This window comes from Oryx dammah, unplaced genomic scaffold (genome assembly GCF_014754425.2).
Source record: "Oryx dammah isolate SB20612 unplaced genomic scaffold, SCBI_Odam_1.1 HiC_scaffold_20, whole genome shotgun sequence".
Lineage (NCBI taxonomy): Eukaryota > Metazoa > Chordata > Mammalia > Artiodactyla > Bovidae > Oryx > Oryx dammah.
Window position 1 is genome coordinate 51,126,838 of NW_024070204.1, and position 23,614 is coordinate 51,150,451.

Genomic DNA, 23,614 nt, shown 5'->3' on the forward strand with positions numbered 1-23,614 from the left:
CACACACAGTGTGCAAAGATGACCACTTTGAGGATCAACATGAGTAATACAGCTAGACAGTCTGACACACTGTTCACGTGCATTATCTTGTATACGCTTCAAAATGAGAAATGCAATATTACTATCACTATTGTTGTTACTATTCAATACGTTTACCAGAAAAGACTCAGGACATTTGAGTAACTCTTCTAAGGTCACAAGGTGGGTGAGCAGGAGAGCTAGCAATGAAACCCAGATCTCTCTACTTCAGAGCCCTGCTCTTCTTCCTCTATGCAGGTTCTGAATTGCACATCCAAGAAGCAAACAAAACACAGCACTTTGATTTTGTTTTCAAAATAAAAACCTCTTGGAAGAGAAAACCTAGATCTATTTCTAACGACATAAACATTTGTAATTAGAGAGCACAGTCTGTGCACAGTGACCCAAGACACATCTTAGAGGTGCTCACCTCTTCCTCAACTGAGGTCTCCATTCCCCAACCTGTCCTTTGTTATTTTCTTCCCTGGTGATTCAGAAAATCTTTCTTTTACCCTCTCATGCCTCTAACTCGCTTGTGTTGTGTTGCTAAGTTTTCCCTAAGTTCCTCAAGTAGTTCTCTAGACCTTTTCCAGTCTCTAAGCTAAATCACAGAGTAGACAGCTTCCTGGCTCTCTCAACAAAGGATCTCAGCCTGACCCATTTCCTCTTCCCTCTCTTTTCCCCTCCTTTCCTTATTTTATCCACCCATCCTTCCACTTATTTACAAACCCTCTGGTTTTCTATTTACTTAACTCCCTCTGCCATTCCACAGAACACATTTTACCTTTTTAAAATTCCACAAAACTCTAGGAAAATGGTCATAAATTTCAGTGGAGGTATTTTATGCCTAACTGGGTCCTGAGAGACCAAACACAGTTCTTCGCATCCAGGTGAACTGATGTGTGAAGGAGCAGATCCATTAATGAAGTTCTGCATTTGCACAATTCAGTGAGCAATATGCAAATATCAGAAACATACCCGGTGCAGGGGGCGGTGGAGCAGGGAAGACATGAGCACCCATTTGTTTCGCCAGACACACTGAACACAGAATTAGAAATACTTTTAGAGCGCCAACAATGCCAAACAAGAACCACAAAAAGGAAGAGGGCACACTAAAAAAGCACTGGATATGCAGATGTCAGAAATACCTAGAGGAATTGGCTTTGGGGCACAGAGATCTAGGGAATGTCATGGCTAGAAAGGCACTCAAGAAAATGATAGTGGAGGTGAAGAGCTTACTTTGAGTCTACACACAAAGAGAAGATGAGTATTACCTTATGGTAGAACATGTCATCTCAAGCACTAACGGTGAGTGGTCTGAGAAGCAAGGTGAGTGCAGAGGCTCAAGCACTGCCCTATCCTGAACTCTCAGACATCCTCTGTCTACCTCACTGCTCACACACACCAAGGGGTCCTCTCCTTGCTGATGTGCCTTCCTGGGGTGTTGTGACAACAGGCACTTCAGAGGAGTGAGGAAGAGAACTGTGGGCACTGAAGAAAGCACGAGGAATTCTACTTCACAAGAAGGAATCTTTTCCTTAGCTTATAACGGACCTTTCAGGGTTTCCTAAAGGGTTGTTCTGGAGAAGGCAACGGCACCCCACTCCAGTACTCTTGCCTGGAAAATCCCATGGATGGGGGAGCCTGGTAGGCTGCTGTCTATGGGGTTGCACAGAGTCGGACACGACTGAAGCGACTTAGTAGCAGCAGCAGCAGCAGCAGCAAAGGGTTGTTCTGTATCCACAGACCTAATCTCTCCTCCGTCCTACCCTCCATTCATACAGATTCAGTAAGAGACAACATAGGATCCTTTTCTACTCTCTCTTCTTTTAAAAAAAAAAAAAAAAGAAAGAAAAGAAGGGAAGAATTACTTCGGGGAGAATATGACAGCAGGTTGTGTTTCTGTACATGGATCAACACATTTTAAGGGAGGGGAGACTTTAGGGTCTGCCTTTGAGTCAGACAGTCTGTGTATGCGTGCTCAGTTGCTAAGTCCTGTCTGACTCTGACTCTTTGGGACCGCATGGACTGTAGCCCACCAGGCTCCTCTGTTTATGGGATTTCCCAGGCAAGAATATTGAAGTGAGTTGCCATTTCCTACTCCAGGGAGCTTCCCAGCTCCTGCACCTCGAGCACTGGCAGGGGAGCTCTTTACCACTGAGCTACCTGGGAAGCCCCAGACTTCACTTACACCTTGTCCTTTGAAGCTATCTATTGAATTATGTCATAAGATTTAAAATAGGTTACGCATGTGGAGTCTTTAATACATATCACATAACAGAAAATGTTAATTTTTATTAATGTTAGTATTAATAGATCCAATTAAAAATTTCTTCTGAATAGTGAAAGAATGCTCTGAGTGAAATCCTCATTTATTCATAGAGTTAAATAATTCAGTGTAACACTTAATTAGAAAAATGTGGGAAATTAGACCCAAAGGAATTTTCATTGTTTTGCCCCACCACAGTCTTGTATTTCTAAGTGTGCCTAGGGGAACACGCTTTAAGGCATACATGGGTGGGAAGCCCTTTGTGTATAAAGGGAGTGACTGAAGAATGCAGTTTTGCTGTTCTTTCATTTTTTTCTTTTTTTTTTTTTTAAAGGAGACTGCATACAGTGTCTGAGAAGAAAAGAATACAGTAACTAAACAAAACAGTTCCCAAACTCACTCCCACCCTCCTACACAAACATGGACATGATACTTCATTTTCTTCGAGAGGGACAAGCTGGCCTAATTAAAATCTGTATACATTTGGAGAGATAACAGGGATGATGGCCCAGATGATGACGACCATGATGACGAGGATGGCACAGATAATAATGTCACCTTGTATTTCCTTCTGCCGATCACAAAGCACCTCACACATATTATCTTGTTTATCTTAGGCTGCACTGTCTGCTGGACGAGGATGTGCGTATCACCGTCCACATTTCCCAGAGAGTCAATGATTTTCCAACAACTTTCCAGCAACTCAATGGCAACGCTGTTCAGAGCAGCACTCTCTTCTACTGCATTCAGTATCCGATTATTCTCCCAAATTTGGCTGATTTGTTCATTTGGGGCACTGGAATATAGATCCCAAGCCTTACCCCAAAGAGTCTGTTCCGGACTGTCCTGGAACTTGTCTTTTTGCATTTATTTTCACAGATCCCTTAGGGGTTCCTTAGATCAGGCAGGTTTGGGAAGCACTGTGCCTCTCTAACTCAGGGTGGTGAGGAAGGGATACAGGCTGAAGGGGACGCTGGTGACTTTAACTCTTCTAATTTCATGGTAGCTTTTCTGATCAACTGGAGAATAACAGAATTGCCTTGTCGTAGGCTCAACAACCACCAGGCAGAGTGCTGCCCTATCTGAGGGATGTTATTATTTGAATATACAGTGAGTGCTCACTGTGGCACAATAGTATTGAAAGAACATTTGGCAGTGTTTCATTTGTACTTTTTCTACCAAGGACAGGCAAACAGAAGCCCATGATCTGAGAGATACTTACAAGTTTGTCACCAGATTCTATGTACAGTGGTACTGCTATCCGCCGCCTTTGCTAGTTACTAGTCAATGTGCAAAAATGTCTTAAATTAAACCCAATATACATAATTAAAAAGGATGAAACGGATGCCTATTGCTCACCTAGCAATTTAACATACATTCTTTAAGTGCATTTTTCTACATTATTAACTTTTTCTCATAAAGAAGTCATGTAACAGTTTTTATCACAGAACTTTACTACCTAAATAGAACTCACATATTGCTGAGCACTTGGGTTGTTTTCAGTCTCTCATACAAACGCACAATGGTGTGGTGAATGCCTGTGTATATACCTTCATTTTTCTCTTTTCTCTCACTCCTCAATCTAATCAAACACCAAGACTTCTCAAATCTCTGCAAAGAGCTGTGAATCCATCTCCTCCTCTCCATCCCCAGCACACCCACCCCAGTTTGGATCCACATGATCTTCAATGTGCACTTGGTCTGAAACAGCTACTGGGTAAGTATGCGGCTGCCTCTTGTCTGTCTTCCTTCCAATCTGTTTTTCTCTGCAGCTTCAAACACTGTCATTCTAACGTACATACTTGGTCCTCCACTTAGAAATGACTGATGACTTGCCATTGCTCATAAAATAAAGTCCACTGTTACTTACACTGACTTCCGAGGCTCGTCATGCTACTGCCTTAATCTACTCTTGGAGGCTCATGTGCTGTTGCTCCCATTCACTTTCAGCTCTTTTTGTTCCTTACTGTCCCCAGTCTCCTGAGCTGGACCAGCACTCCATGCTTGCATATCTCACTGTTGTTGACCCTTTGGCAAGAGGTTGTTGTTCAGCTGTTAAGTCGTGCCTGACTCTTAGCAACCCCATGGACTGCAGCATGCCAGGCTTCCCTGTCCTTTACCACCACCCAGAATTTGGAGAACTTCACATTCTTCAAAGTTCAGCAGGGAGTTTCCCCCAGGTAGAGTCACTTGCCCTCTCCTTCAAATACATAAAGGTATGTGAACTTGCTTCAGCAGTGGCACTTAGCTTGTACTTAATTATTAATGGTTCCTTTTCTGTCCCCCATGTGACTTCTGTGAAGCCAGCAGTCACATTTTACTCTTTTTATTTCCAACGCCTACTTCATTGAATGCCACTATAAGGCGCACAGAAACTATTTGTTGATGAAGTAATAATAATAAAGCAATAATGATAGTCTGCATTTGTTGAGTACATTCTGGGTACCAACCACTATGCTAGTCACTGACTTAGAATTTACTGATGAGGAAATGAAAACTTTGAGAATTTAAGTAAGCTGACCAAGATTACATAGTTGGTAAGAAGAAAGCTGGGTTTTCAACCTCTTTTTGCTGTTCTGACTCAATGAATATGCAGTTTCATTTAATTGTTTCAGTTAAAATTATAACAAAATACCCAGAGCAGATATTTAGTCAATAGAGATAAAATTAAATTATATTTTCCCATTTTCACTGGTTTTCTCACTGTCAGAAAACCAAATATAACTTAAATCAATTTCTAACTAAAAAGTGATTGTTAGACCTGGTCTTTTTACAAGTTAGTAGAGATGGCTCTACTTATCTAAATGAAAGCATAAGAAGGCAAAACATGTTAGCTTTCAGGAAGGAAACAGACTTTGGTTCCTCTAAAAGATCATAAATTTAAGTAATAAGTAGTCATACTCCATGCACTTAAGCAAATCTTTTAGTTCAGTGTTTTTCCTGGAAAGGTCTTTTTAATGTGGGGATTTTTGTAAAAGTAAACTCCTCTGGCTCAAAAATTTAGAATATTCCACACTCATCAGATGCATCAAATATAACAGTAAAACTAGCAAAAACTCCCCCCCTCCAAAACCAATGGCTAACACTCACATACACAATCTTTATTAATTTTTTATTAAAGCTGTTAAACATAATATGTTCTCAGCATTCCTCAATCACATTCCTAAGAAAGCTTACTGTGCACTTGTTCTCTGTAATCATTAAGTGTTGCTATTATCTTTGCTCTTATTAAAAGAAAGGGAAAAAAAGAGCTGCATGGTAAAGCTAGTTCCTGCCAGTGGCTGATGAGGAGGGTGAGACTTCGATTTCAACATCTGGGTCTTCATCCCCCAACCCATTCTGTCTAAAGGCATGTTTTTTCAGTTCAGTGTCCCCTCAGGCCTTACATCTCTCTCTCACCAAGGTCTCTTTCCCCTTCTTCAGAGGCTCCTACTTCCAACTACTATTTTATATACATACACAGTGGCACTAGTGGTAAAGAACCGCGCCCCCCCCACACACACACTGGCACCAATGCAGGAGACATAAGAGACACAGGTTCCATCCCTGGGTCAGGAAGATCCCTTGGAGGAAGGCATGGCAACCCACTCCAGTATTCTTGCGTGGAGAATCCCACAGAGAGAGGCACTTAGGGGGCTATAGTCCATGGGGTCACAGAGTCAGATACAACGGAAGTGACTTAGCACGCTTATAATGTAAAAAGATATATATGTATCTTTTTTACATCACATACACTAGCTGTTTTTATTATATACACACAGAGATTTAAAAGGCAAACCTACATATAAGTCACTAGTACTGTCACCATAAAATAGTTGTTTAGTTTTCTTTATTTAGCAAGCACAAAGTGTTAAATGATTAGTCCAGATAACAGCAAAATAATTGTTCCAGTTAAACTGTTCCCAAAAAATTGTTTCAGTTTTTTTCCTTCAATGGATTTTAGAAGTTGCTTTGTGCTTTAGAAGAACACCAAACAAAATTCAGTATCTTTTCATTGTGTTTTGACTAGTATATTTTGATAGTTTACTTTTTAAATTCTCTGCTTAACAACTGATTAAATTCTATTGAAAATGCACTTTAAAAAAAAGGAGTTATGGATATTCAGGGTAAAAAATATGAGTGGAAAGATACCAAAATTTTGGACTAAAACTACTTTTGTTTTATTTTATGCTTGTCCCTGAATTATGTGTCTCCCTCTACAGGTAAATGGTAGGTAATTGTGCTAGTTTTATTGCTCAACAGAAGAACTTGTATTTTCTCCTTAGTCGGCCAACCTTTACTTATCTGAAGGCCTCTAGGATATAATCTGTGGAAATAATAAAATAGCTCTAAATATAAAGACCTGTTCAGTGAGAAATCGGGACAGTATAATTTTTTGAGTCCATATACAAAACAATAATGTATCTATTACCCAGAAATCAATATCCTTTAAGATTTATTTTACTTTCTCCAAAACATACACTTCATGGTGGGGTCAGGAGGCTACCCTAATTTCACTGATAATTTTATAAGGGTATAACGTGGGAAAAAGGGGTCTTGCATTTATTCTCAGTTCTCTAAGTAGCATTTTTTTTTTCTCACTAGGACTCAATTTTCTCATTTTTAAAATAGAGAACTTTAAATGCATTTTCTCTCAGTTACATTTTCACCATGAAGATCCTTAATTTAAATATGATTTAAAAAGCTTCCCTGGTGGCTCAGAAGATAAAGAATCTGCCTGCAATGCAGGCAACCCAGGTTAGATCTTCAGGAAGATCCCCTGGATGCGGGCAGGGCAACCCACTCCAGTATTCTTGCCTGGAGAATTCCATGGACAGAGGAGCCTGGTGGGCTACAGGCCATGGAGTTGCAAAGAGTCTGACACAACTGAGTGACTAACAAAGGGACAGAAAATGTGGAAATTACAAATACTCTAAAGTGATATTGTTAAGATGTGACAGGGTCTCAGGAGATGGCCACAGAACATTTTTCTTGAGTTAGCTTCGTTTGAAAATGAAATGCTCAAAAGAACTAACGGTGTTCCCAAATACAAGGCTCTATACCAAAACCAGGGCTCACTGTCCCAATGCAGGTATAGCTTGGGCAGCTCTGACTCTCTGCTGCCCTCTCATGTTTCAACACACTCTAGTTTTGCTATTCACTCTCAGCTAAGGACCTACGCACGTGAGCCTTGCACTAAGTGTGTGTATGCGTGCTCAGTTACTCAGTCATGTCCTACTCTTTGCAACCCCGTGGATTGTAGCCCACCAGGTTCCTCTGTCCTTGGGATTTTCCAGGCAAGAATACTGGAGTGGGTTGTCATTTCCTCCCACAAGGTGTATTCCTAACCCAAGGATCGAACCTGGGTCTCCTGCATTGCAGACAGATTTTTTACCACCAAGACACCTGGGAGCCTTGCATTAAGTACAGGGATTCCTAAAGATGTGCTGTCACTACTGTTTGCAAACAAAATCACAAATTAAACATACAAGTAAAGCTGATACATCATCAGTGTCCTTCTCTACACTACCAGTTTAAAAATTAGCTTTAGGATCAAGAACAAAAAAAGGTCAGGCACAGAGGGGGGATGCAGGAAGAAAACTTGGAGAATTACTCACGACAGGCTTCTGTTCCTCATCTAACTTATCTCCTTGAATTCCTGTAACAGCACCAAGAATTAGGAACTCCTATCTCCGTTCTTCCAATGAGGGAATAAAACTAACGAGAGAGACAAGGTTTCACTCAGACCCAGAAAGCTACATGCCATCTTTCTGTTATACTACACTAAAGAACAAATAGGTCTTCAGTAGGAAGGCTCTTTTCTAAATGAACATTTGGAAGGTGGTTTTTTTTTTTTTTTCATTGTTACACTGATGTAGAGCTATGTATTTACCTATTATGGAGAGCAATAAAATCTGGCAACAAACACACTTCAGCCCTAATGATATAAAATCAAACTTTCCCAACTTTAACTCATGTAAAATGGAATAACCTCCAAGGGGTAAAGGAGTGTTCTTAGTTCTATGTGAGAAAGTTCTAGAAGGCACAATGTGACATACACAGAGAGTTAAAATTTTTTTAAAACTCAAGAAGTTGATTTATGGAGACTTAATTTTCTTTCCATCTCCCCTAGTTCATACAGAATGAATGCTAGACACAAAAACCAAATAAAAACGAGAAAAAAAAATGATGTATTGAGTGCTTATTCTATGCTGAGAGCATTGCACACATGAACTCATTTATTTAGCAACAGCTATATAAAATACGATCATTGTTTTGTAAATGGGAAAACAGGCAGAAAAAGGGTACGTAACCTGCCCAGGGCCACACAGCTATCATGATAGAATATGACTTGGATTCTGGACATGCAGAGAAGCTCCTTCCTCCCCTACGAAATCACACACAATTCCAAGAGTGCCCCATCATTGATGTTCTATGGAGGTGCTCTGCAGGGGTTCTGTGTACCAAGGTTGGCCTTTTGGATCAACCATGAACTTAACTGCATAGAGTACTGCACTGTTCCTCTAGAACCCATGAATAATTTCTAAGAAGGCCAAGTTCACCTTCAAGGTTGCCGCACTGACTGTTTAACACTCTCCTTCACCCCGGCCAGGGAGTGAAGTTGGAGTCAGGTCCCATGCCACTGAGGGAGGAAATTCACAAGCACACCTCCCCCTATGTCTTGTCTTCTAGCAAAGCCTCATGATTTATATTGTTAAAGGCCCACTTTTTCAGAATGAGCTCAGAGAGGAGAACGTCCCTTGCTGTTGCCTTCATTCCCCTACTCCCTCCTTCAACTTTTCAGCTTAGTTTGCCATGCTTGCTGCTGCTGCTGCTAAGTCACATCAGTCGTGTTGCGACCCCATAGATGGAAGCCCACCAGGCTCCCCCGTCCCTGGGATTCTCCAGGCAAGAACACTGGAGTGGGTTGCTATTTCCTTCTCCAATGCATGAAAGTGAAAATTGAAAGGAAAGTCGCTTAGTCATGTCTGACTCTTAGCGACCCCATGGTCTACAGCCTACCAGGCTCCTCTGTCCATGGGATTTTCAGGCAAGAGTGCTGGAGTGGGGTGCAGGCAAGGAAAAAGGCTTCCATTTGCTAGCCAGTTAATTTCCTCTTGTGCTTTGTGATGAATACAGCTGCATGAAGCACTTAATGACAGTTAATACTTAATGACAGTTAATTAGTCTCCTTTCATAGATATTTCTATACCCACAGCCCCAGGTCAAGATCATGTGGGTACAAATGAGGCCACATTAACCTTGATACCCAGATATCCATGACCCACAGTTCTCCCTGGTATTGCTCTTGGTTTTAGCACTAAGTGAAAACATTTGGGAGCTTCTGTGGGGCCTCCCACATGTATTTAGGACCGCTTCTGTGCCTCCTGAGCGGACTACTCTCTTTTTAATCAGTGCCAGATGCCTGCCATGATGGGCAGTCAGCTGCCCTGACCATGCAGCACCCCCCACCTCTTGGTGGACACAATCTTCCACTGGTACCTACAGCTGCTCTTCTGGGAGGACGCTCTGTGGAGCTGGCTCATATGGAACCTCAAGCTACAGGAGCTTTCAGGGACCAAAATAGCACTGAGTCCTGTACAAACTGCGATGTCAGCTGTCTCGCTTATTGCAAAGGTGAAGGGGGCTCAGGTCTAGTGCTGGGAGCAAGGCTGGGAACCAAGTTTCATATGGTGTCTCCCATTAGACGCCCCAGGTATGTTTGGGCTCTCTTATATTGTGGTCTCTGAAGAAGAAATTTCTTACTCAAAGAACTTACTTTAATGTATAGGAATTTCAATTATTGTTCATCTCTTGACCAATGGCAAGAAGAAAACAGGTAAACCAGACAGAGACTATGAAATGCCAGCTGAAAATCATCACCAATAAGATCTTGAAAGATAAACAGGGCAAAGACAACCAATAATGCAATAGTCAATGGAACGCAAGTCTATTTGAAAGACATTCAGGAAAGACCAACATTAACCACTATTCCAGAATCACTTTGATGTGGTGACCACAAATGAGCCCAGTTGAAAGGTCCTGATTGGACATGATGAAGTTCACTTTCAAGCAAAGGATAGTCACTAATAACGTAATAATGAGCTCCTCTGCATGTTATGAGCTGGACTCCAAGGAAGACACTTCAATCAAGTGAAGTGTGGGTCTAGTTTGGAGAATGTTAATTGTCTTCTGGTAATAATTTTAGAAAACATAGGTTTTCTTCTCCAGACAATTATTTTAATGAATTAATTGGAGTTTCAAGAAATGATTAAATGAGTTCAAATATGGTTTCAGGTTCAGCAAAATGAGATCATTTGCTCTGTTTTTGGATCAGCTGAGGTCAAGCCCCATGTCTAAAATAGACTAATAGGAATGGGAGTAATCTTATTCTTCTGCCCTTTACACCCTTCATCCTTCCATCCACTTCTCTTCCCCAAACATCTGTTCTTTTGATCTCATTGAACTTTCAGCTATTATATAATTACTGCTTCTCTCCTCTCCCAAATTGAATTTAATTTCAACTCTGTGGGTCCAAAGTGGGAGTATTAGAATGGCGTTCCTTCTTACACACAACTGGGGTATTGATTAAACAAGAAGGTAGCTTTTATTTATGTTTTGACTTTCATTAAACCAAACTAGCATTATTAACAATATGATGATAACACAAACTCAGAAACATGTTCAACACTTTTAAGGTAATGCTACCTCTCAAGATATGAATGAGCAACGCTCAACTGAGTAGGAGTACAAATTTAACTGTTTTTTTTTTTTTTAAAGGCACATTAGTTAAGTTTTACCAATAGCTTAAAATGGACAGCTTGTGAGATCAATGAAAGAAATGATATGATAAAGAGCAAAGGATTAATTTCTTAAATACTTTAAAACTGCAGGAAAAACTGGTACTATAATAATTAGGTGGAATCTTGGAAAATATGCTTTTTTCCTAGACGTGAAAAGAATAATCTCCCAGATCTTTCTTACCTGTTAGGGTGGCTTTGTTGATGGATGGTTGGTTGCACATGGGTGATCTTCTGACAAAGAGAGAAAAACACAGAGTGGTAAATATGTGATATTTTGTTGGTTTTGGGACTCTCTGAGTCATTTCAAATACACCATTTAAATGTAAGGATTATTTTTAAGTTAGGATAAGCAAATGAAGATTTTTTTCATGCTAGCCAGTCTAATTCCTATGCACCCTTTGTACTATAGTTCAGATCAAAAAAAAAAAAAAAAGAAAGCTAAATCTCATTGTGACAGACTTTGGGGTAAATAAAGCTGATGTAAATGTCACAGAGACAGGAGAGAAGAGGAAGTCTTTATTGACTGACCATATTCAATTAAGCCAAGGCTTACAGAGCAAACACTGACTTTCTGAACTTGAAAAAGCAGTGAGTCTACAACTGGTTTCTCTAATGCAATGTTACAAAACTTTTATTTTTGCACAACTTGACATGATTACCTACACATTATCAGAAGTGAATGATTCCCTGTAAACTATATTACACTTAGAGAACCTACTTCAACTTTTTCCTATTTTCTTATATTAAGAAACGTCTCTGATACATTTGTTAGAGAGGTATATTAACAACTGGCCCAAATAGATGCTGTTGAGATTTTAGAAACACTCTAAGGGTACTTAAGTCAATCCTGTTCAGTAGTCTCTAATTTTTCAGATGTTGAAGTTTCACAAGATGATTATAAACCCTTTGGGGTAAAAAACAACAAAAAAATGCCATATGATTAATCTGTATTCCCTGCAGAGCCCAGTACAGTGTATTCAGTGTTTAATCAATTATGTTGAAGAAAATATCACTTATGGAATCTTAAATTTTGTTGAAATGTAATTTTATAAAGGTGTTATGACTCTGTGATGGCCTAGAGGGGTGGGGGTGTGTGGCAGGAAGGCTAAAGAGAGAGGGGACACACACACACACATACACACACACACATGACTGATCCCTGTTGTATGGCAGAAATCAACACAACATTGTAAAGCAATTATTCTCCAATTAAAAAAAAATGAAGTTACTACAATTGAGAGCTCTTAAAATATAGTGATATTTAAAACATTTTATAAAATAGATACATTCAAAGATGTCTCAAAAGTGTTTTCATTTTGGGGGGTTGTTTCGGTAGTACCAGTAGTGGCTAACCCTTAATAAGGGCTTAATGTGTGTCTGACATTTTGCTAAATGAGCACTTTAGACGGATGATCTCATTTAATCCTTACAACAAAGCTTAAGGAAGACAGTTTCACTGTTCCCATTTTACCAGTGAGGAAAACACAAGCTTTGGGAATTTAAATGGCTTCTTCAAAGAAAGCAAGCTGAGATTTGTGATTCCAGGGCCCCATGCTCTACTCTGTCGCCTTATTTTTTATGCAGCTTTTTTAGGCAACCTCTGCAGATGGCAGGTTCCTGCGGAGCCTTGGTCCAATCTGCCTTTCTGAGATGAAAGATCTCTTAGCAGGGCTGGGAGGTACATGGGGAAAGCAGTCTGGTACTTTTTAAATTCCCACTACCTGGGTTCCAGTCAGCATCTGACTCTGTTTCATTGCTCTTAAATTTACTGGTTATCAGTTTGGGACTGAAATTTTGCATTCATTTGATTGAAAATGCACCAAAGTTAACTTCTGAGTCATTTTAGTTTTTATTATGAAACTTAATTAATGCTTCACTAAAAAGAAAGTTTAATGCTTAAAACTGCTACTTGGAAATAGTTCTGGTCTATATACCAATAGTCATCAACTTGCTGAGAGTTTATTATTCAAATCATTTATAGAATGATTGGGCTTCCCTGGTGGCTCAGCAGTAAAGAATCCACCTGCTAATGCAGGAGACACAGGAGTTGCAGGTTCGATCCCTGAGTCAGGAAGGTCCCTGGAGAAGGAAATGGGAACCCACTCCAGTATTCTTGCCTGGGAAATCCCATGGACAGAAGAGCCTGGTGGGCTACAGTCCATGGGGTCCCAAAGAGTTGGACACAACTTAGCGCCTGAGTACAGGCACATATAATGATTACTCCTTTTTAGTCCTTCCTCTGTGAAAATTTAGAAAGTATTGATTTTTTCTGGAAAAGGTTATCAAAGAAATATTTTCTAAAACTTTTCTATAGTTTTGAAAACCAAATCATGGGCTTGTTCCTTACTATCTTCTTTTGACAGCAACCCTACAACTGGCACTTGGGAACTTGATATTTCAACAAGTAACAACAGCAGAAAATATTAATCATTTGATCCACGGCTACAGTGATACATCATTTAACAAAGAATGAGCCAGAACTCACTTCTGGAATGGAAAATCTCAAGGGCAAGGAAGAGCAGGGGACAGGAACTAGCAGCCAGTTAACAAAAGTCAGCTGTGAGCAAGTGAGGGCCTGCAGGGGTCAGGGCTTCAGATATATCCTTCCAAACTCATTTCTTAGAGGATTCAGAAATGGTGGATTATGCAAGCTAGTGCAGTGAAAGTCTCTCAGTTAAGTCCAACTCTTTATGACCCTATGGATTGTAGCCCACCAGGCTACTCTGTCCATGGAATTCTCCAGGCAAGAATATAGGAGTGGGTACCCATTCTCTTCTCCAGGGGATCTTCCCAACCCAGGGATTGAACCCGGGTCTCCTGCATTGCAGGCAGATTCTTTACCAGCTGAGATACCAGTGAAGTCCCTTGCATGTACCTTCCACAAAACCCAAGGATGGGCTTGGGAGTGTTCTAGTGGCATTGTGAGTACCCAGTGGGAAATTATGGTTCCCTCAAGTCATGATGTGATGAACCGTTTTGCCATATCCATTTTGCTATCACTGAATAGAATAGAGTTTATCTGTGTGTAGACTGAGTTCTATTCTGATACCTGAGAAGGCTGATTGGGTTTGAAGCCATAAGGAAGGTACAAATCTGTTTCAATCAAAAGAGAGACTACAAATACCTTTGTGCTAATGTCTGACTCTTTGCTACCATATGGACTGCACCCTGCCAGGCTCCTCGGTCCATGGAATTTTCCAGTAAAGAATAGTGGAGTGGGTAGTCATGTCCTACTCCAGGGATCTTCCAGACCCAGGGATCAAACCCATGTCTCCTGTGTCTCTTGCATTTGCAGGCAGATTCTTTACCACTAAGCCACCTGGGAAGCCCAGAAAAACAAGTCTACCAGATAATACTGTTTAATTAGACTTCACCCAGGGCACTTCAGGCATAAAATTATGTTTTTCTACCTTCCTCTTAGCTCCTCTTTTCCATTTTAATCTGTTTTGCCCCTGTGAGTCAGTTGAAAACCTTTGTCTCATATAGAAGAAGCCTCAGATCATCTCTCTGGGGACAGAAAGACTAGCCTGATGCCGTCATGCCTGCTGAACAACTGCCTGCCTGCCTACAGGTACAGACGCTGCTACTCAAATGACCAAGGCCTAAGGAAGCGTGAAAGGAATTAGTTACAAAGCTTTTTGTTCACCTTCCAAAGACAAAAATCTCAATTTCCTGGACAAAAATTGAGGTTGAAAAGTTTAGAAGGGACACCAGTAACTTCATTTCTCCTGCAGAGCTGTGACTTTCCAAAGAGAAGGTGATGGAACTTGGGAGCTGCCAAATGCCAAAAGCACCAAGGAGGCCACTGAACATGGAAGACAAGTTTGGCACTGAACAGGCGGCTCGAAACATACCCTTAGGTTTCCCAAGCTGGATTTCTGTGTCACCCTTCCAGCCGTCAAGCACGTGCAGAATGACTGTGCTGGGTTACTACACTTGGCACTGGGAATTCAAATATGAACCAGATACAATCTCTGCTTTCTGGGACCTGGAATTCTTAAGCAGCATTCAGACAAGAGAATAGGCAACTGGAATAATGACAGGAACGTGCTAAAATAGGGGTGAAGGACAGAATGTAAGGTGATGGACAGGCACACCACCCGGGGTGGGTCCTGTGGGTGTGGATGAAGGTGATGGATAGGCACACCACCCGGGGTGGGCCCTGTGGGTGTGGATGCCCGCGGGGTGTTAGAGATAGTACCCCCAATGGAATTACATTTTAAGCTGTAACCTAAAAAATGAATTACAGTTAGCCCAGTGGATGAAGAGGTGAAGAGGGAGGTGAGAAATGCTTAGGCTGAGGGAATAGGACTGCAAACTTTCATTACCTGCAAAATGTGAAAGTCAACTAAACCGTCTGAGTTCCGTTCCACTTATTTGCATTGTGGCATTGATACTGATTTTTTAATTTAAACCTTGTTCTGTCACAGAAAGTATGGGTATAATGGCCAGAGCGTTTTTTTAATCACAGGAAAAGTGAATTTGGGAGGTGGATTCTGCTATTATGGGATGGAAAGTTTAGATTTTTGTGTGTGTGTTCTTTAAGAAGTAGTAATTACAACAAAATTTTATATGCATAGATAAGTTCGAACACATTTTTATTCCCTTTCCTCTTAATATTGATTTAAGGAATTCTTTTCCTCGAAAATTCTTTAGAGTTGATATTTTAATGATAATATTGTATTATTCATAATGTTGTTGTTGTTCAGTTGCTATATCGTGTCCATGGACAGTAGCCCACCAGGCTCCTTTGTCCATGGGATTTCCCAGGCAAGAATACTGGAGTGGGTTGCAAGGGATCTTCCAGACCCAGGGATCGAAACTTGGCAGGTAGATTCTTTAGCACTGAGCCACCTGGGAAGCCCTCAGTATTCATAATAGGTGAGCACAAAAATGGAATGTGAATAACTAATCAGCTTTCCATTTAATCTTGGAAAATTAATATTCTTTTTTTTTCATTTCCCATCTTTATTAGAAGCCCCGAGTTATAGTGATTTTCCTTCTCATCTTTCTCTTTTTCAAATACTTCCTTCCCCTGTCATCCCATAAATCCCAATTTTGTTAACTGCTGATCCAAGTCAGTAACAGCAGGAGAATTAGAGATCTTCCCTGTGATATGAGTCTTCCCTCATGGTTCAGACACTAAAGGATCTGCCTGAAATGTGGGAGACCCGGGTTCAACCCCTGGGTCAGGAAGATCCCCTGGAGAAGGGACTAGCAACCCATTCCAGTACTCTTGCCTGGAGAATCCCATGGACAGAGGAGCCTGGAGGGCTGCAGTCCACAGAGTTGCAGGGAGTCGGACACGACTGAGACTAACACACACACCTGTGATATGAGGCTTCCCCAAGTAACGGTTGTGCTAGAATTAAGAAGATGCCTTTGGGTTAACTTCAAGTCTTGATGACATTATTTGTCAATGGTTAATTTATGAAGTAAGCCCAAACTATAAAGTTACCCTGCGTGTAAATGACTAGGCAGAGGACTGATCATGCCAGGTGATCTCTGACAGATGGAATCACCATATTTATTTGTCATCCTGATTCATTTCTGATATGAGAACCATCACTCCAAAGTATTTATAGTAAATTAACAGGACTTCATATGACTTAGTGTAAATGGTTAGACACCATGGCAATGATTCAGAGAAATCTAATATATTGCCTTGAGCTCAATCAAACTGAGAAAACACTATTTAAAAGGTTGGCTAGAAGGTGGGGGTAAAAAGAATAACTTACTTGCTAGGTGCTCGGTCTTGCAAATTAGTCAATGCAGCAAAGTTGTTTCGTACAGTTCTCAGGCTGGCCAAGACCTACAAGAAAAAAGGATTACTTAAACTTCTTGAAATAAGGCCCTCTTTAATGCAATATGAAACAGTTTGGTGACTTTTAAAAACAGTTTGCTAAGGGAAAGTTTAATGTTGCTTGCAGCTTAGCTTCATATCGTACTGAAGAATCTCCCAGCAACTGGTGAAGGTGACATGGATCTATTTGAAATCCAGAGAGGCCAGACAGGGATTTTCCAGATATTTGTCCACACTGTCTATGAATATGGTGACATTAGCAGCAGTTTTCATAGTATTGCTGGATTCCTCAGTCAGTAAAACAGTATCCCAGGAAATATATATATAGAGGGCTGCTGTTACACCTTATAAAAATTTGAAATCACATCATGTAAAATATTAAAGTCTCACTTTAGGTAAAAAAATGTAAAACAAAATTATCCTCAGTATCTTCACCAAGAATGCAACAGTCTTGAAGTCAGCAAACGAAGTATACTTTAAATTGTTTTCTCACCTTTACCACACAGCTATTCTAGTAAACAGAGATTCTTTTCTTCATTAAGGTTATCTGAGTCATGAATTATAAGGTCTCAAGCAAAAAGGGACTGCCCTGGATTCGTACAGTGTCTGGCCCACACAAGATACTCAAGACAAATTTGTTGGATAAATGAGTACATGGACATAAACATATCCACGTACCAACGGGTCCCACTGTCCCTAATAACTCTTCCTTTTTCTACTTGTAGTGAAACTATAAAGTGGCAAAAGAATCTAAAGACCAGGAGAGAGAAGTGACAAGAATACTGTATCTCCATCTACCCCCTCACTTTCTCCTAGAATGGACAAGTTTCCCCAGGGTGGAGTCTATATTAGGTGAAATTAGTTCGTCATCTGGGTGACAACCAGCATGTTAAGTTTATCTAGAATATCTATTTCAGATGTCTCATTAGGTACCACATAACAACCCAAGTTGCCTGGCTCTCTTACATAGTCAATGTGTGAACTTATAAAATTCTATCATCTCTTTGACCCTAAGTTTCTCATCTATAAACCAGTATAGTAACATCTGGACTTCCCTGATGGCTCAGATGGTAAAGAGCTTGCCTGCAATGCAGGAGACCCATGTTCGATCCCTGGATCAGGAAGATCCCCTGGAGAAGGGAATGGCAACCCACTCCAATATTCCTGCCTGGAGAATTCCCATGGGCAGAGGAGCCTGGAGGGCTCCAGTCCATGGGATAGCAGAGAGTCGGACATGACTGAGTGATCAACAGGTTTTATAGTAACATCTGGGCCTTCCAGGTGGCTCAGTGGGTAAAGAACCTTCGTGCAATGCAGGAAACACAGGCGATACGGGTTTGATTCCTGGGCTGGGAAGATCCGCTGGAGGAGGGCATATCAACCCACTCCAGTATTCTTGCCTGGAGAGTTCCATGGACCGAGGAGCCTGGTGGGCTACAGTTCATGGATCGCAGAGTTGGATATGACTGAAGTGACTGAACACACGCATGCATAGTAACATCTACCTCACAGGGTTGCCGTGAAAATGAAGTGACATGGCAGGTTAGGTGCCAAGAACAATGCTTGGCAAGCAGAAGGCACTCAGTGACTATTAGCCCATTATGGCGACAGTCTATGTAATGATTTGGTGTGTGCACAGGAAACTTATATAAGGCCTATCACTGACAGTACACTGTCGGGGTGGGAGGGGCAAATTTTTTATAATTGCTCCAACAGTTCCAGAACTGTTTCCAGAATTTCGTCATTTGGCACTGACCTAGACTAAAGTCAGTCTAAATTTTAAGACAAAAATATCTCAGCTAGTTTTGAAACTGGCATTAATTCTTGTAAGTCACTGGGAAACTGTTTATGCCCTGGGACAGTGACTTCCCAGGTGGCTCAGTGGTAAAGAATATGCCTGCCTGATGGAGACTTAGGAGATGAGAGTTCGATCCCTGGGACAGGAAGATCCCCTGGAGAAGGAAATGACAACCCACTCCAGTATTCTTGCCGGGAAAATCCCATGGACAGAGACGCTTGGCCGGCTGAGGTCCCAGGGTAGGACACGTGTGAGCATGCACAGGGAATGAGCTACAGCATTAGGAGTTAATGATGTTTCCTAAGGTGCCCATCATGATGAACTCAGTCACTGGAAAATCTGGCTCACTATTGCGTATGAACAACTCACAGTGCCGAAAGGTCATGCTGCCTATGACGAAGTATTCAAATAGCCACCTGCTGACATCAAACCATGATGTCTTTTATTAGGCATGAAATCTTGAATGATGCAGAAAGACTTCTGACAAATGATCCACTGTCATTAAACCATGCAGGCTAAATTTATGCTTTAAGAATTGAATATCAAATACACTAATAGAGCATTCTGAATAAGATTATTATACCCCCCTCTGGTTGATCCTTGTTCTAGGCAAAATGTTAACTTCAGAATTCTGAGAACTTCATTTTTAATAAGTTACAGTAAGTACACTGCATCTGACAGCTGGACAAGTAGAAATAGTATCACGGGTAATTCACGTTCTATGCTCACTTGAAAGCAAGAATTACTTCATGAAAGACATACTCTCCTTGCTTTTCTGTGTAAAGGTTTTTGCCTTTGTTATAATAAAGATATTAAATTAGATAATTTTATTGTTCAATTTTTAAATTTTGTATTTATTTTTGCATAATCTGTATCTTCACACGGTACAAAGTTTAAACAAAAGCAAACTGTCTCCTTCTCAATAACAAAGATAAAAATCAAAATTATTATTTCTGAGAGAAGGCAGATAGATGGACTCTGGGAGGGACATTCAGGGCATTAAAATATTGGCACTGTTCTATTTCTTAAACTGCTGATTTTTATTCTTGTATTTTAGAAAGTCACTAGATAATTTCTCTTATATGGGTGAAATATTTCAAAAAAAGTGAAGAAAGAAATTTCCCTTTTAGCCCCTCCCCCATTCAGCTGCCTGTCCCCTCTTCTCACTGACTTTATTTTTATTTTTTAATTAGAGTATAATTGCTTTACAATGTTGCGCTAGCTTCTGCTGTACAACAAGGTAAATCAGCTCTAAGTATACATATGCCCCCTCCTTGTTCAGCCTCCTCCCACCTCCCCATTCCACCCCTCTAGATCATTATAGAACATGAGCTGAGCTCCCTATGCTATACATCAGCTTCTCACTAGCTATTTATATTATACACGGTAGTATATATATGTCATTTGTTGACTTCTAGATTGTCTCCTAAATTTCACTTTTACAAACCCTGCCAGTAAATAACCTGGTAGCTATATCATTCCCCATGGGTGCAAGTATTACATTATTTTTCTTGTAGTTAAGACAAATAGCAGGGCAGATAGCAGGGCAGAAAGCAAAGAACTAAAGAGCCTCTTGATGAAAGTGAAAGAGGAGAGTGAAAAAGTTGGCTTAAAACTCGACATTCAGAAAACTAAGATCATGGCATCTGGTTGCATCACTTCATGGCAAATAGATGGCGAAACAGTAGAAACAGTGACAGCCTTCCTTTATTTTGGGGGGCTCCAAATTCATTGCAGATGGTGACTGCAGCCATGAAATTAAAGATGCTTGCTCCTTGGAAGAAAAGTTATGACCAATCTAGACAGCATATTAAAATACTTTGCCAACAAAGGTCCGTCTAGTCAAAGCTACGGTTTCTCCAGTAGTCATGTATGAATGTGAGACTTGGGCTATAAAGAAAGCTGAGTGCTGAAGAATTGATGCTTTTGAACTTTGGTGTTGGAGAAGACTCTTGAGAGTCCCTTGGACTGCAAGGAGATCCAATCGGTCCATCCTAAAGAAAATCAGTCCTGAATATTCATTGGAAGGACTGATGCTTAAGCTGAAACTCCAATACTTTGGCCACCTGATGCGAAGAACTGACTCATTTGAAAAGACCCTGATGCTGGGAAAGACTGAAGGTGGGAAGAGAAGGGGGACGACAGAGGATGAGACGGTTGGATGGCATCACCGACTCAACGGACATGAGTTTGAGTAAACTCTGGGAGTTGGTGATGCACAGGGAAGCCTGGCTTGCTGCAGTCCATGGAGTCGCAGAGTCAGACACAACTGAGCGACTGAACTGGACTGAACTGAGGGCAAATAACATTTCATAATGTTGTGTTAAGCATTATCTATTATCTTCTGCATCATGACATTTATGATACCAGCGGAAGTGTAAATAGAGTGCCAATCAAATGTTACAAGGGGTGTTGCCCTGGGCCAAGTTCAGTGATCCTGAGTGACACAACCCAAAGGCACTGTGTTAGACTTCTCTGTTGCTCACTGGCACTGGAGAACACAAAGCGTTAAACACCTGCTACTGCAGGTTGTAGGGGAAGAACCAAAGACAGTTTCACACAAGCCCCTGAGTTAGGGTTTAATTCTTCTTTACTTTTGTTACAGAGCAGCTCTCATGCCCTTTGAACTCAAACCTTTAAGAGCTGTAGTCAGAGCTCTAACACTCCGATAGTTTTCGTCAGTCTTTAATGATTACTAACCAAAAGGTCCCTGAGGTTTTTCTCCTATATTAACAGCTCAATGGTTACAAAATTAGGGTCATTTCTTTTCCTTCTGCCCCTCCAAGCAAAAGCATAATGATTAAAGGTCAAAATACATTGGGAAAGAGGAGAACATTTTAGAAAAGATAATTAGGACACTGATATGGAAATTTTTGCACACAGATGTATTGGCCTGTAAGAGGGATCAAATGTTATTTACACACATTAATCTAAGACTTTCTTGGGTGTTTTTTCTTTGGCTGTACCACACAGCATGAGACATCTTAGTTCCCTAACCCCTGCTCCCTGTGTTCCCTGCGGTAGAAGGGAAAAGTCTTAACTACTGGACTGCTGGGAGAAGTCCCCTTTCTTAAGTATTTCTCAATATTTGTTAACCAAAAAGATTCCCTGAAAATGGCAGACAAATGTGGATTTCATTAAAAAGTTAAACATCTGAACATACTCACATAAAAGGAATGTGTACTTCTATATTAATAATCTCTGGAAAAGACTTAAAGAGGTTGCTTAAAAAAAAAAAAAGATATGGCAATGACAGGCCTGTTAAAAACTCCTGCTTGATAAAATAACAACCAAGAAGTAAATAGCTTTGAGCATGTTTTCATTTCGGATACATGTTAAGCCACTAGATGGCAATAAAATATAGACCATGAGTTGCCACAGGCCTTAGATCGGGTGGGGCGGAGAGGCTGAGGAGGGAGAAAGAACTCTTTGTCTTGGTTTTGCTTCCAGAAAAAATACTGGAGCCAAATTGTGATTATTTACAAGATAGAAAGGTCATTTTGGCAGAAAATCTCTTTCCAAGTTATGTTTGGTTAAACTATATGAACTTGCTATCTTTGCCAGCAAAGGTTGAATATTGATAATTTCATATAGTTCAACCCCAAAAGTATTTAGATTCCTAGAACATGCTACTGAAATTTATTTTAATGAAGGATAAAAAACCCAACATGTAGAAGCAACTGAAATCTGATGATTTTCTTCTTTCTCAGAGAAAGAAACAAGGAGATCCTATTGGATTCAATGACAAGACCACAAGATTGCTATTTCTGGGTGAAACGGGGAAAAGACATACAGAGGCATTTTTAAAAAATCAACAATGTCCCATTACCGTGGGATAGTAATGTTCTACAAGGTTAATAACCACCACCTTTTTCCTAAAATTACCCTAGGTGCTATACTTTCGTTAAGAGTAAAGGTGAAATGACTTGGCTGTTCCTACTCTGTACTTTTAAATCAAGTAGATCTCACTCAATCTGAATGGTGTGAGGGTGGGGGATACTAGATGATATCTGGATGTTTTCTGTCCTTTGTTAAACTAAAGATTCCACTTCCAGGGGAGGATTCTGATTGAGTAAGAATTTTACAAGGCAGTCATTCATGATGTGATACAAATAACGGAAAAGGTGGGGCCAGAGGCAACTGATTACAAAGCAGGGTTCCCTATACTGCATCAGTGTTGTGCCTCCTTGGTGTTCCTCGGCCCCTCAAGATCTCTGGCCAAACTGAGACTTCACCCTTGGGAGGAAAAGGTCAGCCGCGAAGTGGTATCAGGTGACATGACACCATTCCTGTCAACCCTTACTCTAAGGAAATACCCAAACCCCAAGAAATCAGCATGAGCATGAGAGAATATTTCAAATGTAAAACAATAAAATATTTAGAGCTGTTATTTTCCTGGGGGGCAAAAAAGATTCTGAACTTACAGGGGGAAACATAAGAAACTAGAAGTGGAAAAGTGTTTAGATTGAACACCAGCAAGAATTTCTAACCCTGACGGTGTTACAGACTTGGGAACAGAATATGGAGGGGAGTGGGGGAATCTTCGCTGAAGGTTATGTCTATGCCTGATGCTTCAGGTTCAGCTCTGTCCATCAAAGTGGATATGACCTTGCACATCTTTTCAATGTCTCTCACAACCTAACATTTTATTCTCTTCCCTTCACAGGAAACTGGCTGGGGAACAACAGGGAGGGATCCTTTCATGCTTTGGAGATGAAGGTAGAGCATGAAGAAATGAGTTCTCAAGAAGAGGCAGACAATGAGATGGGCTTGGAAGGAGGCACTGAGCAGCTGAAACAGCAGGAGATCCATTTTCAAGAATTATGAGGAGGAAAATACAGACAGGAAATCAACTCTGAATATTCACTGGAAGGACTTTCGCTGAAGTTCCAATACTCTGGCCACCAGATGTGAAGAACCAACTCATTGGGAAAGACCCTGAT

The 23,614-nt window shown here is 40.7% G+C and overlaps 1 protein-coding gene across 1 annotated transcript in view; it reads right to left on the minus strand.

The window, feature by feature from the left end:
• PDE4D (phosphodiesterase 4D) overlaps nt 1-23,614 on the minus strand; it is a 377,805-nt gene that overhangs the window by 182,770 nt on the left and 171,421 nt on the right. Inside the window, exons 4-5 of the mRNA XM_040262566.1 lie at nt 16,809-16,882; nt 11,252-11,301 (exon numbers count right to left, since the gene is read on the minus strand). Of these exons, the coding sequence (XP_040118500.1) occupies nt 11,252-11,301; nt 16,809-16,882 (124 nt within the window). The remainder of the gene's footprint in view (nt 1-11,251; nt 11,302-16,808; nt 16,883-23,614) is intronic.